General features: G+C 40.7%; 1 protein-coding gene across 5 annotated transcripts in view; it reads right to left on the bottom strand.

Moving 5' to 3' along the window:
- Positions 1 to 22,882, bottom strand: part of ZNF451 (zinc finger protein 451) — a 68,087-nt gene that overhangs the window by 24,745 nt on the left and 20,460 nt on the right. For all 5 annotated transcript variants that reach the window (XM_084622760.1, XM_084622761.1, XM_084622763.1 and 2 more), the window contains exons 4-10: positions 20,725 to 20,850; positions 14,938 to 15,049; positions 13,974 to 14,124; positions 13,335 to 13,461; positions 9,215 to 9,368; positions 6,449 to 6,596; positions 1,222 to 2,873 (exon numbers count right to left, since the gene is read on the bottom strand). In XM_084622760.1, coding sequence (XP_084478886.1) covers positions 1,222 to 2,873; positions 6,449 to 6,596; positions 9,215 to 9,368; positions 13,335 to 13,461; positions 13,974 to 14,124; positions 14,938 to 15,049; positions 20,725 to 20,850 — 2,470 coding nt within the window. The remainder of the gene's footprint in view (positions 1 to 1,221; positions 2,874 to 6,448; positions 6,597 to 9,214; positions 9,369 to 13,334; positions 13,462 to 13,973; positions 14,125 to 14,937; positions 15,050 to 20,724; positions 20,851 to 22,882) is intronic.

Here is a 22,882-nt window from a genome sequence, read left to right as displayed (position 1 = left end):
TTTTAAAGAAAAGGTTGCCAGAATTTTTTAATATGGCCATATTTCATTGCTTCATTCTCAGAAATAGTTACAGAATAATTTGTCAGAAAACTTCAGCCTGAGGCACACAACCTGTATAGAAAATTTCAGTGAAAGTGATTATAGTCTGGCAAAAGTTATAAGCAAATGAAACCAGTCTTATAATAGAAGGCATCAAGCAACCTTAATAACAGGCTGGGATACCCTGCATCAGAGTGTGTGTGTGTGTGAACACACAAACACACACACAGAGTGTGTGTATATATATATATATGAAAATAGAAAAATCTCACTTATGTAGGTACACACACACTTTGTATTCTCATAGGAGACCTTTCTTTACCCACCCTGGTCTTCCAAGGACTTCTATTCCCTGTGAGGACTTCACATTGCAACCATTTGCCTTGGCCAAAGGGAGGGGTTTGGATAGGAATCTGTTTGGATCCCTTTACTGTTGGTCCTTTCATTATGACAGTGAATTTTTAAGTGATACCAAATGCTACCAAGTCCCTTTTTATCTGATGAGCGATTCTGGGCTCAAGTCTCTCAAAGGGCATCTCCCACTGGGACACCAGCTGTTTGCTCGTTTTTAAACACCACTTAATAGTAGGCAGGGTAGATCAGTGGCGCAGGTTACAAGTAGCTGCTTACGTACACCAGGTTGGGTAGAAGGAATGCTTTTCCTGAATGGCATCCATTTTGGAGTCAAAAGCTACCCCCTCTCTCTATGTGGTTCTCACAGCTTCCTTGTGATTTTCCCTAACTTTGACTTAACCTACTATTGAAGTGTCTTCTCCCTTCATAGAAAGGGTGATTGAGAGAAGAAAAAGAGGACGAAGAGCAGCATCTGAAGATTGCTGTCCAATTTCCAGCTAATTCCTGTGGTCAGTACAGAATTCCATGTTAAGCATGGTCCACAAATTCTTGGTAAATTATTTGTATTGTACAAACAAGAAACAGATTTGATAAAGCACTTAGTAATACAAAGTTCAACTTGAGTTCTTGGGATTTGGCACCAGAAACTTACTAAAGTTACAGCTTTAAACATATAACTGAGTTTACATTATTTCATATGTACAGACTGGATATAGGTGCATGGTATATTTACATGTTCTGTTGAACAATTTCTATATGAGCATATTACAACTGTATTTTTTCCTATTGTGCATTAAAAAACAAACTAAAGACATAATTTCTACATACCTTCTTCACCATGCTCTTCAGAATATGCTTTATTCTCATTTCTTTCTTTCCTTCTATCTTCTTCTCTCTTTAGAGAAGGAGACTCTGACTTTTTTTGAACCTTAGTTCCATTTGCTGGAAACTTTAGTTTATCAGGCTTCTTGTCCACACAAGCACCAGTGGCTGTAAAGTTGAAGACTTTGCTTTCTGATTCTGATCCAAAATGTTTTATATTAGGCTTTTGCAAGAAGCAGTGTTTATCATGATAGTGTTGATGGGCACTCACAATATCGTGGAAATTTTTGTTGCATGCACCACATCTCACAACATACATCTCTTCATGGCTTTTCCTTGGGGTGTGACTTTTGCTGAGATGATCATTCAAGTCTGTGAAATTTTGTGCCGTTGCTGAACAGAAGCAGCAGCGAAACCACAGATTGCCTTTTTCCAGTAGGGCTTTCTGACAATTCCGGTGATCTTCCTTTCTATTTACTCTAGAGATATACTCTTCCCGGCAGCCGCAGGTTAGAAAGTCACCTTTTTCCAATAGTGTAAGGTCGTCTTTATTTTTTATTGACTCTTCAGACACAAACATGTAATCTGTGCTATGGAAACCCTTATAGTGGACTAGAAATTCTTCCTCAACATCGAAAAAGAGATCACCACAAAGGCCACAAAAATATTTAACCTGTATCTCTTGGCTGTGCTGCTCTTGGCAATGTCGGTATAGTGTTTCTGCTTTGTGAAAATGCTTTTTGCACAAGCCACAGCAATACCTGTGAAACTGATGGCTTCCTAAAGACATACAATGTTGTTTAACGCTGTCTTCAGACTCAAACATTTCCTCACAAATGCAGCATTGCCATTTTCCTAAAATAGGACTTCTCTCAAGGGACTGATCCACAGGGCTAGGAAGATGCTCTTCCCATTTGGAGATATTGCACAGTGTGTCAGAAGACGATGCCATAGGTTCGTTCTCTAGAGCTTCCTGTTCGTAATAGTAAGAATGTCCACCATGAAATTCAGTGACATGTGCCATAATGTTCTCTTCTCTCAGGAGGTCTGTATTGCATGCCCGGCACCAGAAAATGAAGTTAGTTAAGTGTGCCCCTCCGTGGAACCGACTCATATGCAGACGGATGATGCTTGAGTTTTCAGCAAGCTTCCCACATACAGCACACTTGTGACAGATTCTATTTGCTGACAAAACGTGCTTTTCAACTGACTCTTCAGTAGCAAACTTCAGAAGGCATTCACAGAACCAGGCTTTTATTTTGCCTGTGTTGTCTTGATGTAGGCTTACTCTAGCCTCTTGATTTTTTTCTTCTAAATCCTTTTTCCGTTTTGAAATGGCAGACTCATTTTCACAGACAGGCTCACTCAAAGTCAATGGTCTCTTAAGGAGTGAAGACCTTGACTGATTTATAATCTGCCTCAGCTGACATGGGTTTTTATTTCTTTCATTAATATGGCAAAACATCAAGATGGACTCTTCCATTGTGGTAATAATTTTAACTTTGTGTTGAGTTGCATGACTATGCTGGTTGATCTGGCTTTCATCTACAAAGAGTCTGTCACAGTTTTGACAGTGACCTCTTGCTTTAAATATTTCTGCAACCTGGGAGATGCTCTTTTCCGACAGTGATACAGGACCAGCATTACGACAACGAGTTCTAAATTGGATATAAAAACGACACGTTCACAGGTTTAATTATTCCAAACTTCACAGATGTAGCTACAAAGTGATCCTTTAAAATACTCCACAGACATCTCCCGCCACTAACTATATAAATTACTAAGGAAATACTAGAGAGACACAAGGTGGGTGAGGTAATATCTTTTATTGGACCAACCTATGTTGGCGAGAGAGAGAAGCTTTCGAGCCACACAGAGCTCTTCTTCAGGTCTGGGAAAGGTACTCCCAGTTTCACAGCAAAAGGTAAGGTGGAACAGATTGTTTAGTGAACATAATTAGCTCATATGCTAAGGCAGTGGCTCTCAACCTTTCCTGACTACTGTACCCCTTTCAGGAGTCTGATTTGTCTTGCGTACCCCCAAGTTTCACCTCACTTAAAAACTACTGACTCTCAGCACACTATTACTGACAAATTGCTTACTTTCTCATTTTTACGAGATGATTATAAAATGAATCAATCTGAATATAAATATTGTACTTATATTTCAGAGTATAGTATATAAAGCGGTACAAACAACGAATTGTCTGCATGAAATTTTAGTTTTTACTGACTTCGCCAGTGCTTTTTATGTAACCTGATGTAAAACTAGGCAAATATCCAGATGAGTTGATGTACCCCCTGGAAGACGTCTGCATACCTCAGGGGTACACATACACCTGGGTGAGCCACTGTTGTAAGGGACCATCCAAGGTAGAGTGGCCCGTTAACATCTCTGCAGTCATAGCACAAAAGTAGGGGTTAGTGGGTTACAGACTGTTTGTAATAAGCCATAAATCCAGTGTCTTTCTTCAGTCCATAATTTTTAGCGTCTAGCAAAGTAATGAATTTAAGTTCCCAGGCTCATTTTTTGAAAGCGCTGTGTAAGTTTCCTTTGAGGATGACGCTGGGAATACCTTTCCCGGACCTGAAGAAGAACTCTGTGTGGCTCAAAAGCTTGTCTCGATCACCAATAGAAGTTGGTCCAATAAAAGATATCACCTCACCCATCTAGTCTCTCTAATATCCTGGAAATGACACAGATACAACTACACTGCATAGGGAAATACTGCCCTTTTAAAATGCATAGTAACAGGCCCAGTAGATTGTCAAACTGTACAATGCCTACCAGTTATTTATGTAAAAGTCACTACACATTATAGAAAACGAAGTGCTCATTCCAGACAAGCGCCCCCAGACTTTTTAAAAATTGATATCATTTACTGTTTATTACATCAGTATTGAAATGTGATAGGTGTGGTACATACACAAACATGCCCACTGAATATTCTACATCCTAGTGGGTACTTTAAAAACACCTCATTATACACTTTTAATGCCTCAGTAGGCTTGAGAACGGCATACCCTCTCTTGCTTCCAAGACAGGGGAGCTTAGGCCCACAGCAGTGGGGGGAAAAAGACTCAAGGTCAAAGGAGAGTCACTTGCACTCAGTGGCATTGAGTTGAGTATGCCTGTCATTTTGTTGCAGGTGAATGTTTGGTAAACTGAATAGGGATGGCAGCTTGTCTGGGATGGAATAAGTCACTTGAGCAGGGGTGGGCAACCTGAGCCTGAGAAGGAGCCAGAATTTACCAATGTACATTGCCAAAGAGCCACAGTAATACGTCAGCAGCCTCCCATCAGCTTCACTCCCCTACCCCCTGCTCCCAGAACCTCTTGCCCACCGCCAGCCCTGCCGATCTGCACCTCCCCCTCCCTCCCTGCACCTCCCAATCAGCTGTTTCATGGCGTGCAGGAGACTCTGCGGGGAGGGGGAGGAGCGGGGGCATGGCAGACTCAGGGGAGGGGGTGGGAAGGGGTAGAGGTGGGGCCTGTGGCAGAGCCAGGGGTTGAGCAGTGAGCACCACCCCTCCCCAGCACGTTGGAATGTTGGCGCCTGTAGCTCAAGCCCCGGAGTCAGTACCTATACTAGGAGCCGCATATTAACTTCTGAAGAGCCGCATGTGGCTCCGGAGCCACAGCTTGGCCACTCCTGCACTTAAGTGTGAGAGTTTTGCTCTCCTTGCTACTGCAAGTGGCTTGGGGGCAAATCTTTCCTTTCTCCTGAATGCTATGTGGGAAAGGTCTTTTCCCACTCTCGCTTCTCCTGAAAGCGAGAGGAATTTGGAGTGGGGAAATGAGGAATAATTATACCATCTCATTGCCTGGCGGGGGAAGTGGTGGGATCATCTCCCTAAACTCTCCTTCCTTCAGATGTATAGGGTAGGAATTCCACACAGCTCTCCTCTCCCCAGAAGCTCCATGACTGTTAGGCCAGTTTGCTCACTGATATTTTACGTAAGTGAGCCATACTCTACTTTTTCTGAGTAACCCAGGAAAAGGAAGCAGTACATGAGCCACGGAACTTCAACTGATCCAGCTGTATAAGCAGCATGAGTAGCACTCAATACTGGGCAGTGGTGGCGAAAAAAAGTCTTACCGTGGGCTAAAACCCCAGTTTTGTGAGATAGCTTTGTGGATTTCACACAGCCCTCATCTAAGGTGTTGGGAGGGATAGAAGACAGACTGTGGACTCTGTAGTGAAGGGCTAAGACATTTCCGAGAACTCCTGCAGCAAGATAGCTGTTTAGACTGTAGAAGATACACCAAAATCCATTCTACGCACCACTAGAACTCTTGTTTATTTATGCCTTATTCTTCTCTCACTTTTAGACAACTGTAACCTTTATCTTTCAGGCCTTTCTTTTTCTGAACACTTTCTCTCATAATGTATCCAAAATGCCTCAGCTAAAATCCTTCCTTTTAAGTAATTCTAACCTTCTTACATGTCTTTCCACACAGAATCCTTCCATTTGCTTCTCCTCTTCTAACCCAAATTCAAGCACCTTGTCCTCCCCACCATCAATGTCCTGTACAGTCTTGCTCTCACTTACATCACGGTTCTCCTTTCCTCCAACTGCTCCATGTGTCCCCTATGCTCTTTCAAATCCTCTCTTCTTACTGCTCCCTTGCTCTCTTTCATGACTTCAGCTATGCCACCCTCTGTGCTTCAAACAGCCTTCCATTTGCTGTCAAACAAGTCCCCTCCTTAAAACCCACCTTTTCCAGGAACACTTCCTTTCCACTTCTCCCTCACTAAATAACCCTTTTTTGCTTCTCCTTTCTTGAAAGGCGTTCCATCTTGTAACTGTATCTTGTGTATGCTTTCTGGCTGGGAACACGTATTACTCAGTAAAGCACTTAGTAAGGTTGTGGCACTATATATATGATTTGAATTTAAATTATACATAACAATAATTAGCTTTTGACCCATTTCAAAAACAGAGTATGTATTTTCCAGATCTAAAACTATTAGAATCACAACCTCAAATACTTGCAGCCTTTTAATGGCCCTATGGTGCTCCCTGCCTGTCCCCCGGCATTAGCAGTGACTGAAATACAATCCACCATCACCCCATTCAATTATCTGGGAAAACGAGGAAAAAGATGGAACTTGTGAGGAATTTGATGCTTAACAACTGTACTGGGCTACTAAGTATTTAAAAATCTCAGAGAAATAATACATACCTATGCAGTCAAGTTCACTGTATATAGACAATAGACTCTCACAAACCTGAAGTGAGCTGTTAGCTCCATATGTGAACGTAACTTCTGGTGGCAGGATGTGCACTTCACTTGGAATGGGACCTCTTTACATAAAGCTATCAGAAGTTTCTTTGCATAAGATGGGAAGGATAAAGGAAGTGGTGTCCCAGTTTCACCTGCAACATGAGATGGTATAAAATGAAGCCACGTATCTCAAAGTCAACATGTAGTATTTTATCTCTTAGAACACAACTATTAACAATACGTTCCTTGCCGACCATTATGACCATGTCACCTCTTCCCATTTAAATTCCACCACTTGCTCCCTCTCCAACCCTTTTCAAATTCAAAACTTCTTGTTGCTATCATCAAGGGCCTTATCAATTCCCCTCCTGCTCTTATTAATGCGTTTTAATCACAAAAGGTATATAATGTGTAGAAAAAAAATAGGCCATATTACATTTAACAAGCGTTTACGTGTTTTGATTGTCTCCATCTCTCCCATCTTTCATAGTATTTCCTTCTTAGATGGTAAACGTTATGGGGCAGGAGGATTGGTGGGTGTGTGCACAAAGTCTAACATGTTGCTGGCATAGAGAATGAAAATAATAGTTTTTAATGTAAAACAAGTAGGAATAGTTTATGAAAAGCTTTGTGGCCATCATTATACATCAAAGAGGCAACAAAAGTAATCATTTTCCCCCTTTCAGTTCAGCTTTCACATATTTAAGTAACAACAACCAATGGGAAGAGCATTTCATGGAAGTTGACACCAGGCCTAGAAGCATTAACTGCCCAGCATGGAGGCCAATATTGCTATTATTAACTACAAAGATATATACATTCCAAGAAAGGAGCTGAGTATTCAACCATTTATGTACCAAAATGTTTAAAATTGGATTGTATCTGATGAAGGATACTGTCTCCTCTTTACATTATTTGTCTTTTCATGGCAGTTAAAGAACAGTAAAACAACAGATTTGAAGATGGGTTTTCAGAGATGATAAGCACCTGCAGCTCTCATGAGCCTCAAACAGGCCATTAATTTCCAAGGGCCCATTAGATTTAGAATACCTATAAGAGATTAGTCAGTCAACAGCTTCATTGTTGAGTAGTAAGATTATATAACAGGTGACTGTACCTGTCAAGGTTCCTCCCCCACTCTGAACTCTAGGGTACAGATGTGGGGACCTGCATGAAAAACCTCCTAAGCTTATCTTTACCAGCTTAGGTCAAAACTTCCCCAAGGTACAAAATATTCCACCCTTTGTCCTTGGATTGGCCGCTACCACCACCAAACTAATACTGGTTACTGGGGAAGAGCTGTTTGGACGCGTCCTTCCCCCCAAAATACTTCCCAAAACCTTGCACCCCACTTCCTGGACAAGGTTTGGTAAAAAGCCTCACCAATTTGCCTAGGTGACTACAGACCCAGACCCTTGGATCTTAAGAACAATGAACAATCCTCCCAACACTTGCACCCCCCCTTTCCTGGGAAATGTTGGATAAAAAGCCTCACCAATTTGCATAGGTGACCACAGACCCAAACCCTTGGATCTGAGAACAATGAAAAAGCATTCAGTGTTTTACAAGAAGACTTTTAATAAAAAATAGAAGTAAATAGAAATAAAGAAATCCCCCCTGTAAAATCAGGATGGTAGATATCTTACAGGGTAATTAGATTCAAAAACATAGAGAACCCCTCTAGGCAAAACCTTAAGTTACAAAAAAGATACACAGACAGAAATAGTTATTCTATTCAGCACAATTCTTTTCTCAGCCATTTAAAGAAATCATAATCTAACACATACCTAGCTAGATTACTTACTAAAAGTTCTAAGACTCCATTCCTGTTCTGTCCCTGGCAAGAGCAACATACAGACAGACACAGACCCTTTGTTTCTCTCCCTCCTCCCAGCTTTTGAAAGTACCTTGTCTCCTCATTGGTCATTTTGGTCAGGTGCCAGCGAGGTTACCTTTAGCTTCTTAACCCTTTACAGGTGAGAGGAGCTTTCCCCTGGCCAGGAGGGATTTCAAAGGGGTTTACCCTTCCCTTTATATTTATGACAGTACCAAATCACAATGGATTCCTTGTGACCATATGAACCTTAAAGTGCAGTTCTACCATGAAAAATAACTATATTAATGTGGCTACTTCTTATTCAACTAGTCAACTGTCCATGTGTGTATTCAGAATCTTATTCATTTACTTTTGTCACAAAATAAGCGTTTACTGCTTATTCCTTGTGTTAGAACTCTGAAACCAACATAGCCCACATTCAATGAACGACCAAATCAACATAACCGATGTCTAAGTTCCAATCTTTACATCTACGCAAGCCTACCTAAGACAATGGAGTTGCACAGATATCATGGAGGGTCTGATATTGCCTGCTAACCTTTGTTACTGGTGGTGTGTGACTAGGACAAAATCCAACTTGACTTTTAGAGACCAGCCTTATTTTGGAAGGTCTGGCAGTTAGAAAAAAAAGCTATATTTGAAAATGGAGCACATTTGATATGGGAATCAGGGAGACACAGAGAAATACGGAATTCTAAAACACCTTTTTATACAATCTCTGTCAGAAAAGAACAACATATTAACAAAATATTAATCTCAAATGAAGATAACATGGTAAATGTACACAGTTCGTGTATCTTTTCCCCAATTTCAGACATCTTAAAAGAAATACATGTTTTTTCTTTAATTCACAGCTGAAAACATATTCTCCCACATAGCGTAGATGCATTATCAGAAGGACCTAAAAGATGCTACACTCAAATTACAACGTACCACTCAATTTAAAAACCTGAAGGAAGTGATTCTTTCCAGACATATGCTGCAGGCATTCATCTCTTATGCTGAAAAGGAGGAAGCAGTATGGACATGCAAAGCACTGAATAAGCTGTGGAGGAAGATTTCTTTTATGCCCATCATTTTCATTTATCTGAAAAATAAAACAAATCTGGTTAGTAAAAGGATCAACCTGGTTATAAAAATATTTATTTTTCATTTAATAAACACACACATTTTAATGCATATTAGAGATTCTTTATAATTTTATTAGACTTCCTAAAAAACTTTGGACAGAGTTATAGTCACCATAATACAGTCCAGGTGAGATTACTAATTCAATGTAAATTTCAGAGGGCAATGAGTTAAAAGTTTGCTTTGACTTTACTTTTTTTTTTTGTGAAGTCATATTATTGTGTAAATACAATATGAATTATATATTAAAAAAATCTACATTGAAAGAAAGAAAGTTAAGGTTACAAACTCAAGCATTCAAAAGTTAGGAAGTACCAGAATTAAGGTTGGTCATTCAGACTTAATTCTGCCCCATTGTGCATTATAACAGAGCCTCTAATTACATGATCATATTATTTCCACTCCCCCAGGACAGGCCCCCACCCCCATGACCTATCCAGGACATTCAGTGCACAGGATAGAGGGTGCTCACTGAAAGCTATACAACATTTTGTTTTATCCTCATTGTTCCATTTTTATTGCACACTATTCAAACCTAGTACTCACTCCAGAATTATTAATTTCCTCATGGTCTTTTCCATGGCACTCATTAACCATAACATGGGTGTTTCACTAACATTAATGAATTTGCCTTCAAGAAATACTTGTGAGTTAGGAAGATATTATTCCCATTCCACAGATGGGGTGGGTTGCTAAGACACAGAGATTAAAGCCAAAATTGTCTGAAATTACTACTAATTTTGGGTGCTCACTTTGAGATGCACAGGGCTTGCTTTTTCACTACTTAGCATTTTTATAGCATTTTATGTATTTAAGATATAGCTCCCTTTAATTTAGTTGACATTGTGAGCTAAATTGACCACAGAATCTCATGTTGGTCACTCAGAAAATAAGAAACACACAATTAGTGGCCACCCTATGAAAACTTCAGTGTGGCAGACAGGGAAAATATCCAATTCTCCCAGGTAGCATGCATCTGTATAAACCACAAGTCCACCCTGTCTCTTTCCAGAATCCCTTGCCTCATAAAGTACACATCTTCCAACTTTTGCAACAAACAAAAGAGGAGTTCTACAAAAAGCCTCATTCACTACACAACCCAGATTGACTCCCTAAGCACCACCGGAGCGATCGAGAAGAGAGTTGTGTGGCTTCTGGAAAAACACTGGTAGATGGACAGATTTGTTAGAGTGGAACTCCAAGAGAGCCTTGGGTAATAATTTAGGATGTGAGCATAAAGAAACATTATTCTCGATGCATACTGTACAAGGGAGGAAGGGATGGAAAACTGGAATCAGACACTAATCTCCCAAACTCTACAGCTGACATGATGGCTATTGAAAAGGCTGGATTCATAGACAAATGGAGTAGAGAACACGTTGCCATACGTTTGAATGGATGTTTCACAAAAGATAGTTGAGTGCCAGATGGAGGTCCCAGGTCAGGGTGGGATCTCTAGTCTGGGGGTAGAGATTCCTGAAATCCTTAACAAATCTAGATGATACAGGATGAGCAAATACGGAAAACCCCTCTACATCAGATGAAAGGCTGATATTGCAGCCAAATGGACCTTAATTGAGCTAATAACCCCAATTCCTTCAGATTCATCGGACAATCCAGGATGACTGAAAGAGGCACAGATCCAGGCAGGAAGTGGCAATGACAGCACCAATGGGAGAATCTCCTGTTTCTGAAGGGAAGTAGTACAGGCTGACTTCTTTTTAGTATTCAATAACTCCTGTTGCACCTCCTCAGAGGAAGAGGATTTTAACCCTGCAAACTATCAAGGAACCACATCCAACAGTAGAGAAGTCCTAGATTGGGGTGAAGCACATGACCCACATCCTGTGAGAAGTGATAAGCAGTGGTCTTGAGAGGTGGATGTACACATAGCTGAGGCAGGTAAGGGTATCAAGCTTAGATCTACAAGCGAAGTCGGAGGGAACCCAAAGAACACACCCTACTTCCAGGACAGAAGTAAAGAACCTCCTCACAAAAATAGTGTCTCAGACCTTCTCTTGAGCTGAAAAGAGGACACTTCTTTTTCCCGGAGATTGCAAAGAGACCCAGCTCCGGTAGACCCCTCTCTTTGAAGGACTTGAGCCTAGCTCCAATTTGTTGTCCAGTGAGAAGTGCCTGCTGAGAACACTGGCTGTGGTATTCTGAATGCCTGGGAGGTAGACTGCTGAAATTTGGATTTGATGAGCTGTGCACCAGTTCCATAGGTTCGGCGCAGAGAGGGGAATATCCTCCCTATTTTTGACACACAACACACAGGACATGTTGTCTGTCGTGACCCTGATTGATTCGCCATGATGAGGTAGGAAATGGAGGCAGGTGTTCCTGACAGCCCTGAGCTCAAAAAGATTGATGCGGAGATGTCCTGAGTTGTCCATCTGCCCTAAGACATGAGAGCACTGAGATGAGCTCCCCACCCCAACAGTGATGCATCTGTTGTTCAAGTTAGTGATAGAAGGCGGCAGAAGGGAACACCCGCACAGATGTTGAGTTGATATTTCCACCAATCCAGGGAGTTCCTCACCTGTAGAAGAACTGTCGCTTGCCTGTCCAAGATATCTCTGACAGGAGAATAGATCATTCTGAGCCAAAAAGCAGCAAAGGTGTACCCTTGCATGATTGGTCATGTGTCCCAGGAGCTGAAGATATTTCCTTATAGTGGTCTGAGGATTCCCCTGAATTATCTGTATCAAATCTGACAAGGTTACAAACCTGTCTAAGAGGAGATAGTCCCTGTCTGTTGAAGAGTCCAAAGAAACCCCTTTATATCTTCTTTATGGGGTCAACATGGATTTTGTTACATTTAGCTGAAGACCCAACTCTCGGAACAGAGCAAGGGCCGTCCAGGCAAAAGATAGAATTGCTTCGTAAAAATGGACAGAATCTAGCTGGCAGGGGCAAAATCAGCCAAAGCCTGCACTATTGGTCCTTGGAGAACTTTCTCCAGCTTTCTCCAGTTTTGATTGGACTTCCTTTGCCCTGTGTTGACTGGCTCTTGGCTCCAACCCTCCCCTCCCTTACGGCCACATCATCTCAGCTTCACTCTGCCCATGTCACCTTCTCCTCTCCTCCCCTTCCTTTTCCATTTTTCTGATCCCCTCCTAAAAAATAAAATATTGTGGAACTAACATGACCTTTGGTACCTTCACACTGTTCACTCTGCTGGTGTATCACTCCCCCTTCCCCCAATTCCATGGGCTGGATTGTGTTTTTTCTGTTTGTACAGTACCTAGCACAAACGGCTCCTGATCTATGACTAGGGCTCTTGAATGCTAAGATAATATGAATAAATGAATACATCAATAAAAGGAGTGTGAGAGAAAGACTGGGACAAATGGCTTGCTTAGTTTTTCCTCATGTACCAAGCCAATTGACTTACATTCAGTAATAAATTAATACTCATGAATTCTTTGGAATTCCCTTCCTTCCACAGAACAAACTGAGTTCCAGGCCCAATCTAGTGGGATACAAAGATCAATTAGTGGTGGTCCATGGAGGTATCAGTGGAGTAAGGATAATGTCAGAATCACCATAGTTGCTTCTCTTTTCCATTGTTTTCCCTCCTTTTTAGCAGTCTGCTTCTTCCCCTTCTCCCATTAGTCTGTACTGCCAGCATCAGAAGAGATGGGGCGGGAAGGAAGGTTTCAAACCAGGTGAACCAACTTTCACATCACACTTGGAATGCAAATCACAACTTAACTGTTAAGTTTTATGGCAATATTTACAGAAATGTTTTCAGGATAATTTGAACTCTAAGAGACACCACCACAATAAAAATTCTGTAAGTTAGGAAGGCTTAGTGAACCAGGGGCAAATATAGGTTAACATACAAGATTATCTGTAGCTATAGTTTTTGGAAATTCTACATTATATTCAGTCAGGTGAATACCTATCCATGAGTTCTTGCCTTAGACAAAAGGTGATCACTATACTGCTGTGAGGTGACAAATCTTTTGCAGCATACCACACAGGCAACAGCATTAGTTGGAGGTCCATGTAGTGTAATTGCTGGGTCACATGGAGAATGATCAAACCTATAAAGAAAATAATTACCAACATAATTAGCCCACTCTGTAAGTAACAGAGCAGGGGGTTTTGAGAGAAAAAAGTGTGTAATCTGAAGAATCAGGCAAAACCACAACCCAACACTACTGACTTTCCATTAAAACAGTGAACATGACAAGACTTTTTAATGTATAGCTTCATTTAATATTGGCTATGTCAATTCAAATATTCGTCAAAGACGTGGTCACAAGGGAAGAATATTCACTTTAGGGCCAACTGGAGAGGGAAAAAACAAAAAGTGCTTAACCAGTGGAAGAACCCCCCTTTTTGAATTTTAATACAACCGCAGAAAAATATTGGAAAGTTCCTAGCATCAAGTCTGCATAATATCTGTAATAATACACTGACATCCTCTCTTCCCAAGGAACATTGGGATTAAGGGACAGGACGATAGAAACTTGATGAAACATAAAGCACAGTGCTCTAGGATTAAGATGGATCAGTGGCGTTCTTTATTCTGATCTACAATAAATGTCCTTACCTTTTCAGGTGACCTAACAGAAGATGACCATTATCAAACTTCCTGTTGCAGTGCATTACAGGACATAAAATGGGATTGCTGTTGATTGGTGTTTGGCCAGTTCTGTGGGACACAGCTTTTCTTCCCATGTTAATGGTGCCTGGTTTGAGACCTACATTGTAGAACAAAATACCTAAGTACATACAATTTTGATTATATTTCAGAAGACTTTTTTTTTTTTTTTTTAAATCAAACATCCAAGGACCACATTATACTGGCAATACAATACAAAGTAGCCAAGCTGCACAAGAGGAAGCTTGATCTCTTTAGGGCTTTTTTAATTCCTCTATTTAGATTAGTTTTACAGTTTTCAATTTTTGTGAGAAAAATGTGATTTGTACACTCGTACTGTATAAAGTGAACCTCTCCATTCAATATACACCATATGATTTAGTAGTGTTGCTCTTTGAAATCTTCTTTGAACTTCCCTGTGTCTGAAGTGTACTTACCAACACTTACATTTATATAGACAAATATTTCTCTTCTGGGTCTCTTACTAGTGACAGTCACACAATATAAAGATTTCCATGCAACAATTCTGCCTTTGCAAGTAGCTATGTTACTGCAGTATTCTTACCACTGGGAATATCATATTCAAGTTAATTGTCTACAAAAACATTTTTAGCAACCACTGTGTGGGAAATTTTAAATGCCACACTGCACAAAATTGATTTTGGGGGATCTCTTGGGAGTCATGTATCTGTTCATTGCTGACATTGTTAATGCAATTACTGGGTGATTTATTATGTAATGTAACATTTAAAAATAACCAATATTGACTGAAATAAAAGTGGTGTAAAACACATGTTGCTGATAGTTATTTGACTTCATATTACTGGAGCAATGTTCACTGCTCTTATGAGTATTCGCTGTTCAACAGTTGCGAGTGCCATATTTTAAATTCCCACCCTTTCTGATTAAATACCTGGCATTTTTAGCCACTGGTCTACACACAATCTTGCTGCTTCTGTGTCACTATGTCCCCGGATAAATTCCAACTCCTGCAATCCATGAGCATGCTGGGAGTCCACTTTTTCCTAAAGGGCAAACATATTAGATAAAAAGACAATGAATGGTCTTTATTCTGATTAGACACATTGAATTAGCTTAAGTTAACACTCAGTACTCAAATGTGGATGAAAGTTTCTGATTTACAAGGAAGAGCCTAGAATAACTACAGTCCACTGACAATTATACAATAGACTATAGGTGCTCATACCAAGGTAAGTGAATGACTTATGGTTAATTTCCATGTCCTCAGCAAGATAGGCTCTTGAAAGCTGACACACTCATTCATTACTGGCTACTGAATACGGGAAAAATGACCTCAATTTGACTGCCATTCTTTCCATCATCTATCAACACAGCCACCATCTGTGGTACACTCACCATATGGAATTTTCTCACCTAAAATCTATTATAGACAACTAGTGACTTCAAATGACCTTCATTTCTTCTGAGAGACAGACATGTTAGTTATGAAACTTTCAATTTGGAGAAATTAAGATCAGAAGTCAAAAACTCCATTTCACAGTTCTTAGCTAAGAAAATTATCTAAGGTAAGTGAATACACTGCAGGTGCCAATGCTGAAGAATATAATCCTGCTATGGAATTGGCAGTTTAGGTTTTTATATAACACTTATCACTGTGTTGGAGCGCTCTACAAAGGAGAAGAAACGTAAAATGTATAAATAACCTAGTGATGGTATACTGCTCTTCCTCGGTGATAGAATTACGTCTACAATTATTTGAAAGGTGTAAACACCAAGGAGAGAGCAGAATTATTTGGGGCTGGATGGCGGGGGTATAACTAACAGTAATGGGATAAAAGAAAGAAAGGGAAAACTTAGGCTGTTGGTAAATATTAGGAGAATCTTCCTGGCATCAAACGCCTGAGGTTGTTTACACCAGAAAGTTGCACTGGAAACATTTCCCCTCCAGGAAGACACTGCCTTGTGTCCACACACTAATTGTCTTGTGTCAGTTAATCTCACCACTCCATCTGAATCTACTTGCTTCTGTTTCTGTGGGAGTTACGCTAGTGTAAAAGCAATGTGGCTGCATTGCCATTCTGATATAACTACACTGATTAATTTAATTTAGTCTTCCCCATTGCTGTGTGATACTGCATTGGTTCAGATCTGAAGTGATCTGTCTGGTCACGTGTCTGTACTCCATTGCTTCAGGGTAATCTGGACTGGATGTTCCCCTTCTATTTAAATGACACATCCGAGAGTCCCAAAGTCTCTATTTTGGACTTGCTTTTTGGTGCAAGTGCACAGATCCTGAAGCTGCTGCCACCACTACGGTTTGTGTTTCTGTGCAGTCCCATAGAGAGGTCCAGGATTCTTTTGTCCTCTTGGGAGAGGAGCACATCCAGACTCCTCTCTCCAAGAGCGCTAAGATTTAACTGCAGTCATCACAACAAATGAAGGACTTGGGTTACTCCCAGGACAATTTCCTGTGCTGAAGCAAAGCCAACGAGCTGTGACAAAAACCTGTAAAATAGAAAGGAACGCTACCTTTGGCACAAACACTACATGGGCCTATTCTGAAGAGCAGGATACGATTTTGCCTAGAAGGGCACCACTAATCGCTGGTTATACTGAACAGTCTCACTTGGGGCTGCAAGCAAGCCAAAATGGTAGGGGTCTGAACACCCCCTGGACTAGAGAGGATGTCACGTCCCCTAAATAACTAGGGCCTCCTTGAGACATCAGACAGCTCAGCAGCAACAGACAATGCTGACGAGGGGAACTCATCTTGTAAATGTCATTTTAATCAATATGCCCCACTGGTGTGGATTTTGAGGGGTCCTGGGCACCTTCTTCTAGATTCTGACTGCGTAATGCCATACTTTTATAATCAGGTGAATTTAGCTACAGGAAAGGGCAGAAATATCCATCCTTGTGCACCTCCCTTAGAGTTCTGCTCAGTTGCTATTTTCCCTGCCTCCATCCTTCCCCCTCCCCAATAGATTGGTCTCTAAAACAAAAACAAACAAAACAACCACCCTCATCACCATTATCCACTACACTCCCACATCGGTTAGGCTCCTCACACCCCACAAACACCACGTGGCCAGGCACAAAATGGCATGAAAGCAGCAGGAAACATATGGTAAAACACACAACACATCAGAATCCTGTTTATCATGATCTCTCACTGGCCAAGGCATTTCATCACAATTTGGACATTGCCCTGAGCAGACATGGGATTTACAGGATTCAATACATTTATCATAGATAAAAAATCATCTGAATTTATACAGGTTATAAAAGGCAACTGAGGGTATGTAGTTGTAATGCATAAATCAGTTATTGAAAACATACCAAGCAGTAGTATGGTGCACGTAATAGGCTACTTGTTAAGGTAGCTCTTGTATCCCACACGCCACACCAGGACCACGTGTTGGACCCAGATGATGTTCCTTCTTTTTAAAGAAATATATTACTTGGTCGCTTCCTTATAAGCGCTCTTGGACTTGTAAAGAAAGTATATGCCTGTACCATGAGCACCTTGGATACTGTGCAGTATCTTCTGAAGGGTGGAGGTTCTTCTGGTTGATTTTGTTTGAGTATTATCAACAAATGCTTCTTTTCATGGGAAGCCTGGAAATGTTGGCTTCCAAACTTGTAGATAATTTTCAAAGACATTTCAATAGCTTTGAAAAAACTCACATTAGTCTCACCATAAAAAGTTCAAGTATTCCCATTATACAATTCAGCAAATTCCATGCTGGCTGACAAATGTTGGAAAATGGCAAGGATTAGCAAGAACCAAGCAATGTCCATTCTGCCTGTCATTCTCTTGTAACTATTAAAACTCCATATCCTTCCCCTCCACTACTTCTGTGATTCACTGCTTCCCGTTAGTGATGAATGAGGAGAGAAGCTGTGCAGCAGAATGAGACATTTCTTACCTCATCATTTTCTGCTAGCATGCTCTGACCTCATTCAACCTACCCTTGTAGTCTGGGAAATGACCAGAATATAATTGAACAAACTGAATTTTTTTCTAAAGATGACATGGACACACAATTGCCTAAAGGCTAATTAATATAGCGTATCACTTTGTTGTCTTAACGCTAAGAATTGGTTGCTTGAGAGTTAGTACAGCTTTGAAGAACTCCAGTGTTGCTGGAGGCTCTAGAACTAGAGACCCACTTTTCAGCTCAGGCAGAATGGACACTGCCCTACATAAAACAAGAGCTTTTTAAGGAATATTGTGGGAACCAGCCCATTAGCACCTTTCTACCAAAGGACGTCTCTGCAGAGAAATAGAAACAAACGAATTGCTATGCTGGCTTTGGAAGTGAGCATCAAGACACCTCAGCAATCTCAGCTGCTAATTCTCTAATGTTTCCCAGAACAGTTCTTTGCCTGTAAATTTAGATGCACAAGGTATCTACTTACGATGACTGATTGGTATTCATGGGTGTGATTCCTTGTAGACACAGAGTTCTTAGCCACTGCTCTTGTCTCAGATCAGTTTGACCAGGACAGAACTTGAGACATCTCACTTCAAGCAAGGATCAGACCCCTCCATGAAGAGGCATTTATTTGCCATATAATAGGCTCTCTTTAATGAAGTACAGGAAAAACTTTTGGACTGAATGGCTATAGCTGCGGCTTTGAAATTGCTGTGCAGTGTGTCTATATTTTCATGGTTCCTGGGATCTTTTGGAAGCAAGTCCTCTTCTGAAGGTGTGACTGTATTTCAATGGTGGAGCTACTGCTTCACCAATCTTAGGCTCCCAAAATTTATCAAATTTCATTTTTTTAAATGCAACATTTTAATTTAACAATAGTTTTAACCAGAAGATCTCATTTAGATTGAATGAGATCACCAAAAGAGGAGTCTATGGGAAACCAAGTATCCAATAACATTTGAAGGGGAATATATTTTATTAATATTAATGAGTTCCTTGTAAGCCACAGGCCTCCTGTCCTGGAAAAGTCCTACACTTTTTGTTTTTGTGGGTTTGTGTGTTAGGGTTGGGATTTTTGTTGGGGTGGGTTTTTTTTTTTTTTTGGTCAGGAGAGTGCATAAGGTACAGCCGAACCTCAGAATTATAAACACCTCAGGAGTGGAGACTGTTCGTAACTGAACAATATGTTATGGTTGTTCTTTCAAAAATTTACAATGGAACATTGACTTCATGTAACTTTGAAACTTTATGAGACAGAAGAAAAATGTGCTGAACAGTATTTGCTTTTATTCTTTTGGGTCACTGCTGCGTGATTGCCTACTTCTGGTTACAAATGAGGTGTGTGGTTGACTGGTCAGTTCATAACTCTAGTGTTCGTAACTCTGAGGTTCTACTGTATTTCTCCTGGATGTTTACAGGAGGAGGTAACAAGCTGGTCTGGGGACCACTCAACCAAGGAGGGGTGCTGGGACAAATACCTCAATTGTGAGAATAGTCTGCTAGATAGCCCCAGGAGCCTGAAAGAGTACATTTCTTCTCCTCCAGGCTGGCATGTAAATATATTAGGAGTGACCTAATAGCACGTGGGGCTTCACTCTATAAAGCAGGAGCCATTTTGAACACCGCAAGGGATTTTTCACCTCCCTGTGATCCCATGATAGTGCAACTGCATGGGAAATGGAATTTCCATGTGCCTCTTCCCTGGTCATAGACTGCCTGAAGTATTCCTTAGGCTTTCACGTGGAGGTAGCGCATAGAGAAGGGAAGGGTTGGAGAGAGACCCCCTTTCAGATTCTGAGCTCTTTTCCCTGGCACAGTGAGGGGCCACAGGGAGGTACAATTCTGATTATACTGCAGCCTGGTGCAGGGCATCATAGGAGGAACAGAAAGAGCTGGGCAGGAACTGGATTTTCTGTTTTGCAGGAAATTCCACAATTTAATTTTTTCCCCTCATTCTGCAACAAAATAAAAAATTTAAAAATTTTTCATGAAATAAAATTGTTTGTTGATTGAAACATTTTTTTTGATAAAATAGAAAACATTTTGTTCCGATTTTTACTTTAAAATGTAAAAATTTGAGATGAAGTGCCATTTCAAGGTAGAAAATTGATATATTACATTACAAAAAAGTTCCACAACAGAATGTTTCAACTTTACAGGAAAGCTCCATTGCATTTTTTTGCCTAAATGAAGTTTTGCTGAAGTCAACTAATTTCTGTGAAACAGTTCACTTTTGACAAATCAGCATTTTCTAACCAGCTCCAGTGACAGGCTTATCTCCATGTACAGACAAGCTTCAAGGTCAGGCAGGGGGTGGTGTGCCTGCTACAAAGCACTGTCAGGGAGCCTCTGTGAGGAGAAAAGCCCCAGCAAACACTCCCTCAGGGTGGGATGGCAAAGAAGAATTTAAACCTTGATTTTATTCCACTCTCTCATTAACAATACAAATTGCTGCCTTACTTTTGTCTTTTTTGGGACCTGAAGTCTCTGGAGTTTGTCAGACTGTGAGGGGTTCTCCTCTGTGGGAATCCCCAGATTCCTGATCCAACTTCCCACAGTGGAGTCGTGGCTTTAAGAGAGAACCAAATCCCAATGTGCCTTTTCAACTCAAAGCCCTGACAGAACAAAGACTGGTGGCTTTCTGAAGTAGGCCAACGATATGTCAATTTAAAATATACTTTTAAGTCTCTTTAAAATATTTAATAGATAAAAATGGAACACACACTTGGGGCTCAAACTGTGCAGCAAATGTCTCTATTCAAACAAAATATCCACTGTACCTTGAAAGCTTTGTTTTTCTCTTCTTTTTGTTGTTTCTCTACCTCCACATGGCGTGCTAGGCGATCTAGGGTTGAAGCAACCCTTTCCTTCTGATAGTCAATGTGGTCTTTACGCTTTACATTTCTCTACAATTAAAAAGCAAGCTTTTATTTTGTAACCTCTAGACAGTAAAAAGCTATAAGTGCAGTCACGCAGAGGTGGTATCCAGGCACAAGACGTAATTCAGTGCAGACACACCAATTTAAGTTTCTATGAGATACCTTGTGACTGGTCTTATCAACTTAGGAGCACCTGTAATGTCTGTAAAAGAAAGAGAGTTTACCCGAAATTAGTATTGGTGATGCTTGCCCTCCCCTAAACTGGCCAGAGGACTGGAAAAGACAGTAGTTTCCAACCGGTGGCAATTTTAGCTTGAGAGAACTGTTGCCAACACCCCAGTAGAACGAAGTCAACCAGAAACAGAAGTTCAGACGTGATACAGTGAAGAGGCAACAGGTTCTCTTGCTTCTCCTTAAGAGGTCAATTACTTCATCTTTTTACTTCATTATACTGGTAAAAAAACAAAAAAAAACAAACAAACAAACAACAAAGACTAAAGCAAATCAGAAGCTTGAAGTAAATGCTTCCCATTTCAAGAAGGTGAAAATCATCCACAGAAGAAGCGAGTAGGATACTTTTGCCTTCAGCTCAACAGTAAGTGATTTTAGAGAGCTAGTTTAAACATTACTTGTCCAAAACCAAGATAATATCTATATGTTTTATGGAGTGTTGTAATCATTTTGGTCCCAAGATTTCAGAGACACAACGTGGATGAGGTAATATCTTTTTTTGGTTGGTCCAAAACTCTCTGGACCCCACCTACTAATAAAAACTTCAGAGAAGACTCCATGCCACTATTCACAGAGGAATTTAAGGGTATCATCAAATCCTTCTCCAAACAACTTCAGGAGAAACTCTACAACCTCACCCCTCTCCGCCCCCAATGAACCCGCCCCAAGGATCTTTCTACATGCTTCCCAAGATACCCAAACAAGGGAACCCAGGAAGACCCACCATATCTGATCATGGCAGTCACACTGTAGGAACATCAGGACTCTCAAAAACCATCCTCAAACCACTCACCACACAAAAGGCCAGTTTCCTTCAGGACACAACCGACTTCCTCCAGAAAAGCCGTAACATTAACAACCTCCTTCAAAAAAACCACCCTTACACCATGGATGTCACCTCCCTATACACCAATATCTCTCTCTGTAATGGCATTGCTGACTGCCTCAAATACCTACAAGACAATGGACCACACTCCTATATCCACCCCAAACATCGCCATTTTATCCTAACCCTAACACTTTGTCTAAACCCTGGGAACAGCCATGGGTACTAAAGGATGGCTCCAGGAAGAATTTCTGGAAATATGCACCACTAAACCAATGATATGACAGATATATCAATGAGATGTCCATCCTCTGGAGAGCTGACCTAAACTCCCTCATATATTTTTATCACCCCCACACCAGCATCAACTTCCTGAATACCATGTTCAGCTTCAACAATGGAACCCTACAGACTATATACAAGAAGCCCACGTGTAAGTGGGGGATTTGTTCCACTACAGTAGGGGAATTTCTCTATTCGCACAGTACCACAGCTAACTGAGTGACCAAAAGATCTGAGTCTCTGCCCCAATTAACTTTATCCTGGTACCCGCCCACCTTGACTTTCCCTCTCAGTCCCTGTGTGAACAGGACTCGCACCACACAGGGAGGGCTGGCCTAGGAGTCCCTGGCTGTTTACCTCAGTCTCTCCATGGGCAACTCTAAGCAGGGATGAGGATGCCCCTACTCACTTGTTACCCTTTTAACCCATAATCAGTGTGTGACACATGGCCAGAAAGGGTTAAGCAACTTGCAGACGAATTGACCCAGATTCAACCTTTAAAGACATGTTAGAAAAGTATGTGAATAGTAATTAGGGCCATTCCATGTTAAATAGGTGAGAGCTTTAAAATGTAAACTTGCATTGTTAAAGAATTTTAAGAAGATAGTAATTGTAGTCGTCTATGTTTACCTACATCTTTTTAAAATTTAACAATGTAACCAAACAATTCCTGTCTAGGGCTGTACTCTGTTAATTCAGAGATCAAAAGGAAATATTAAC

The sequence above is a fragment of the Lepidochelys olivacea genome, assembly GCF_965140295.1.
Source record: "Lepidochelys olivacea isolate rLepOli2 genome assembly, chromosome: 3".
NCBI classification, from domain to species: Eukaryota; Metazoa; Chordata; order Testudines; family Cheloniidae; genus Lepidochelys; species Lepidochelys olivacea.
This window is presented reverse-complemented; position numbering and strand designations above follow the sequence as displayed.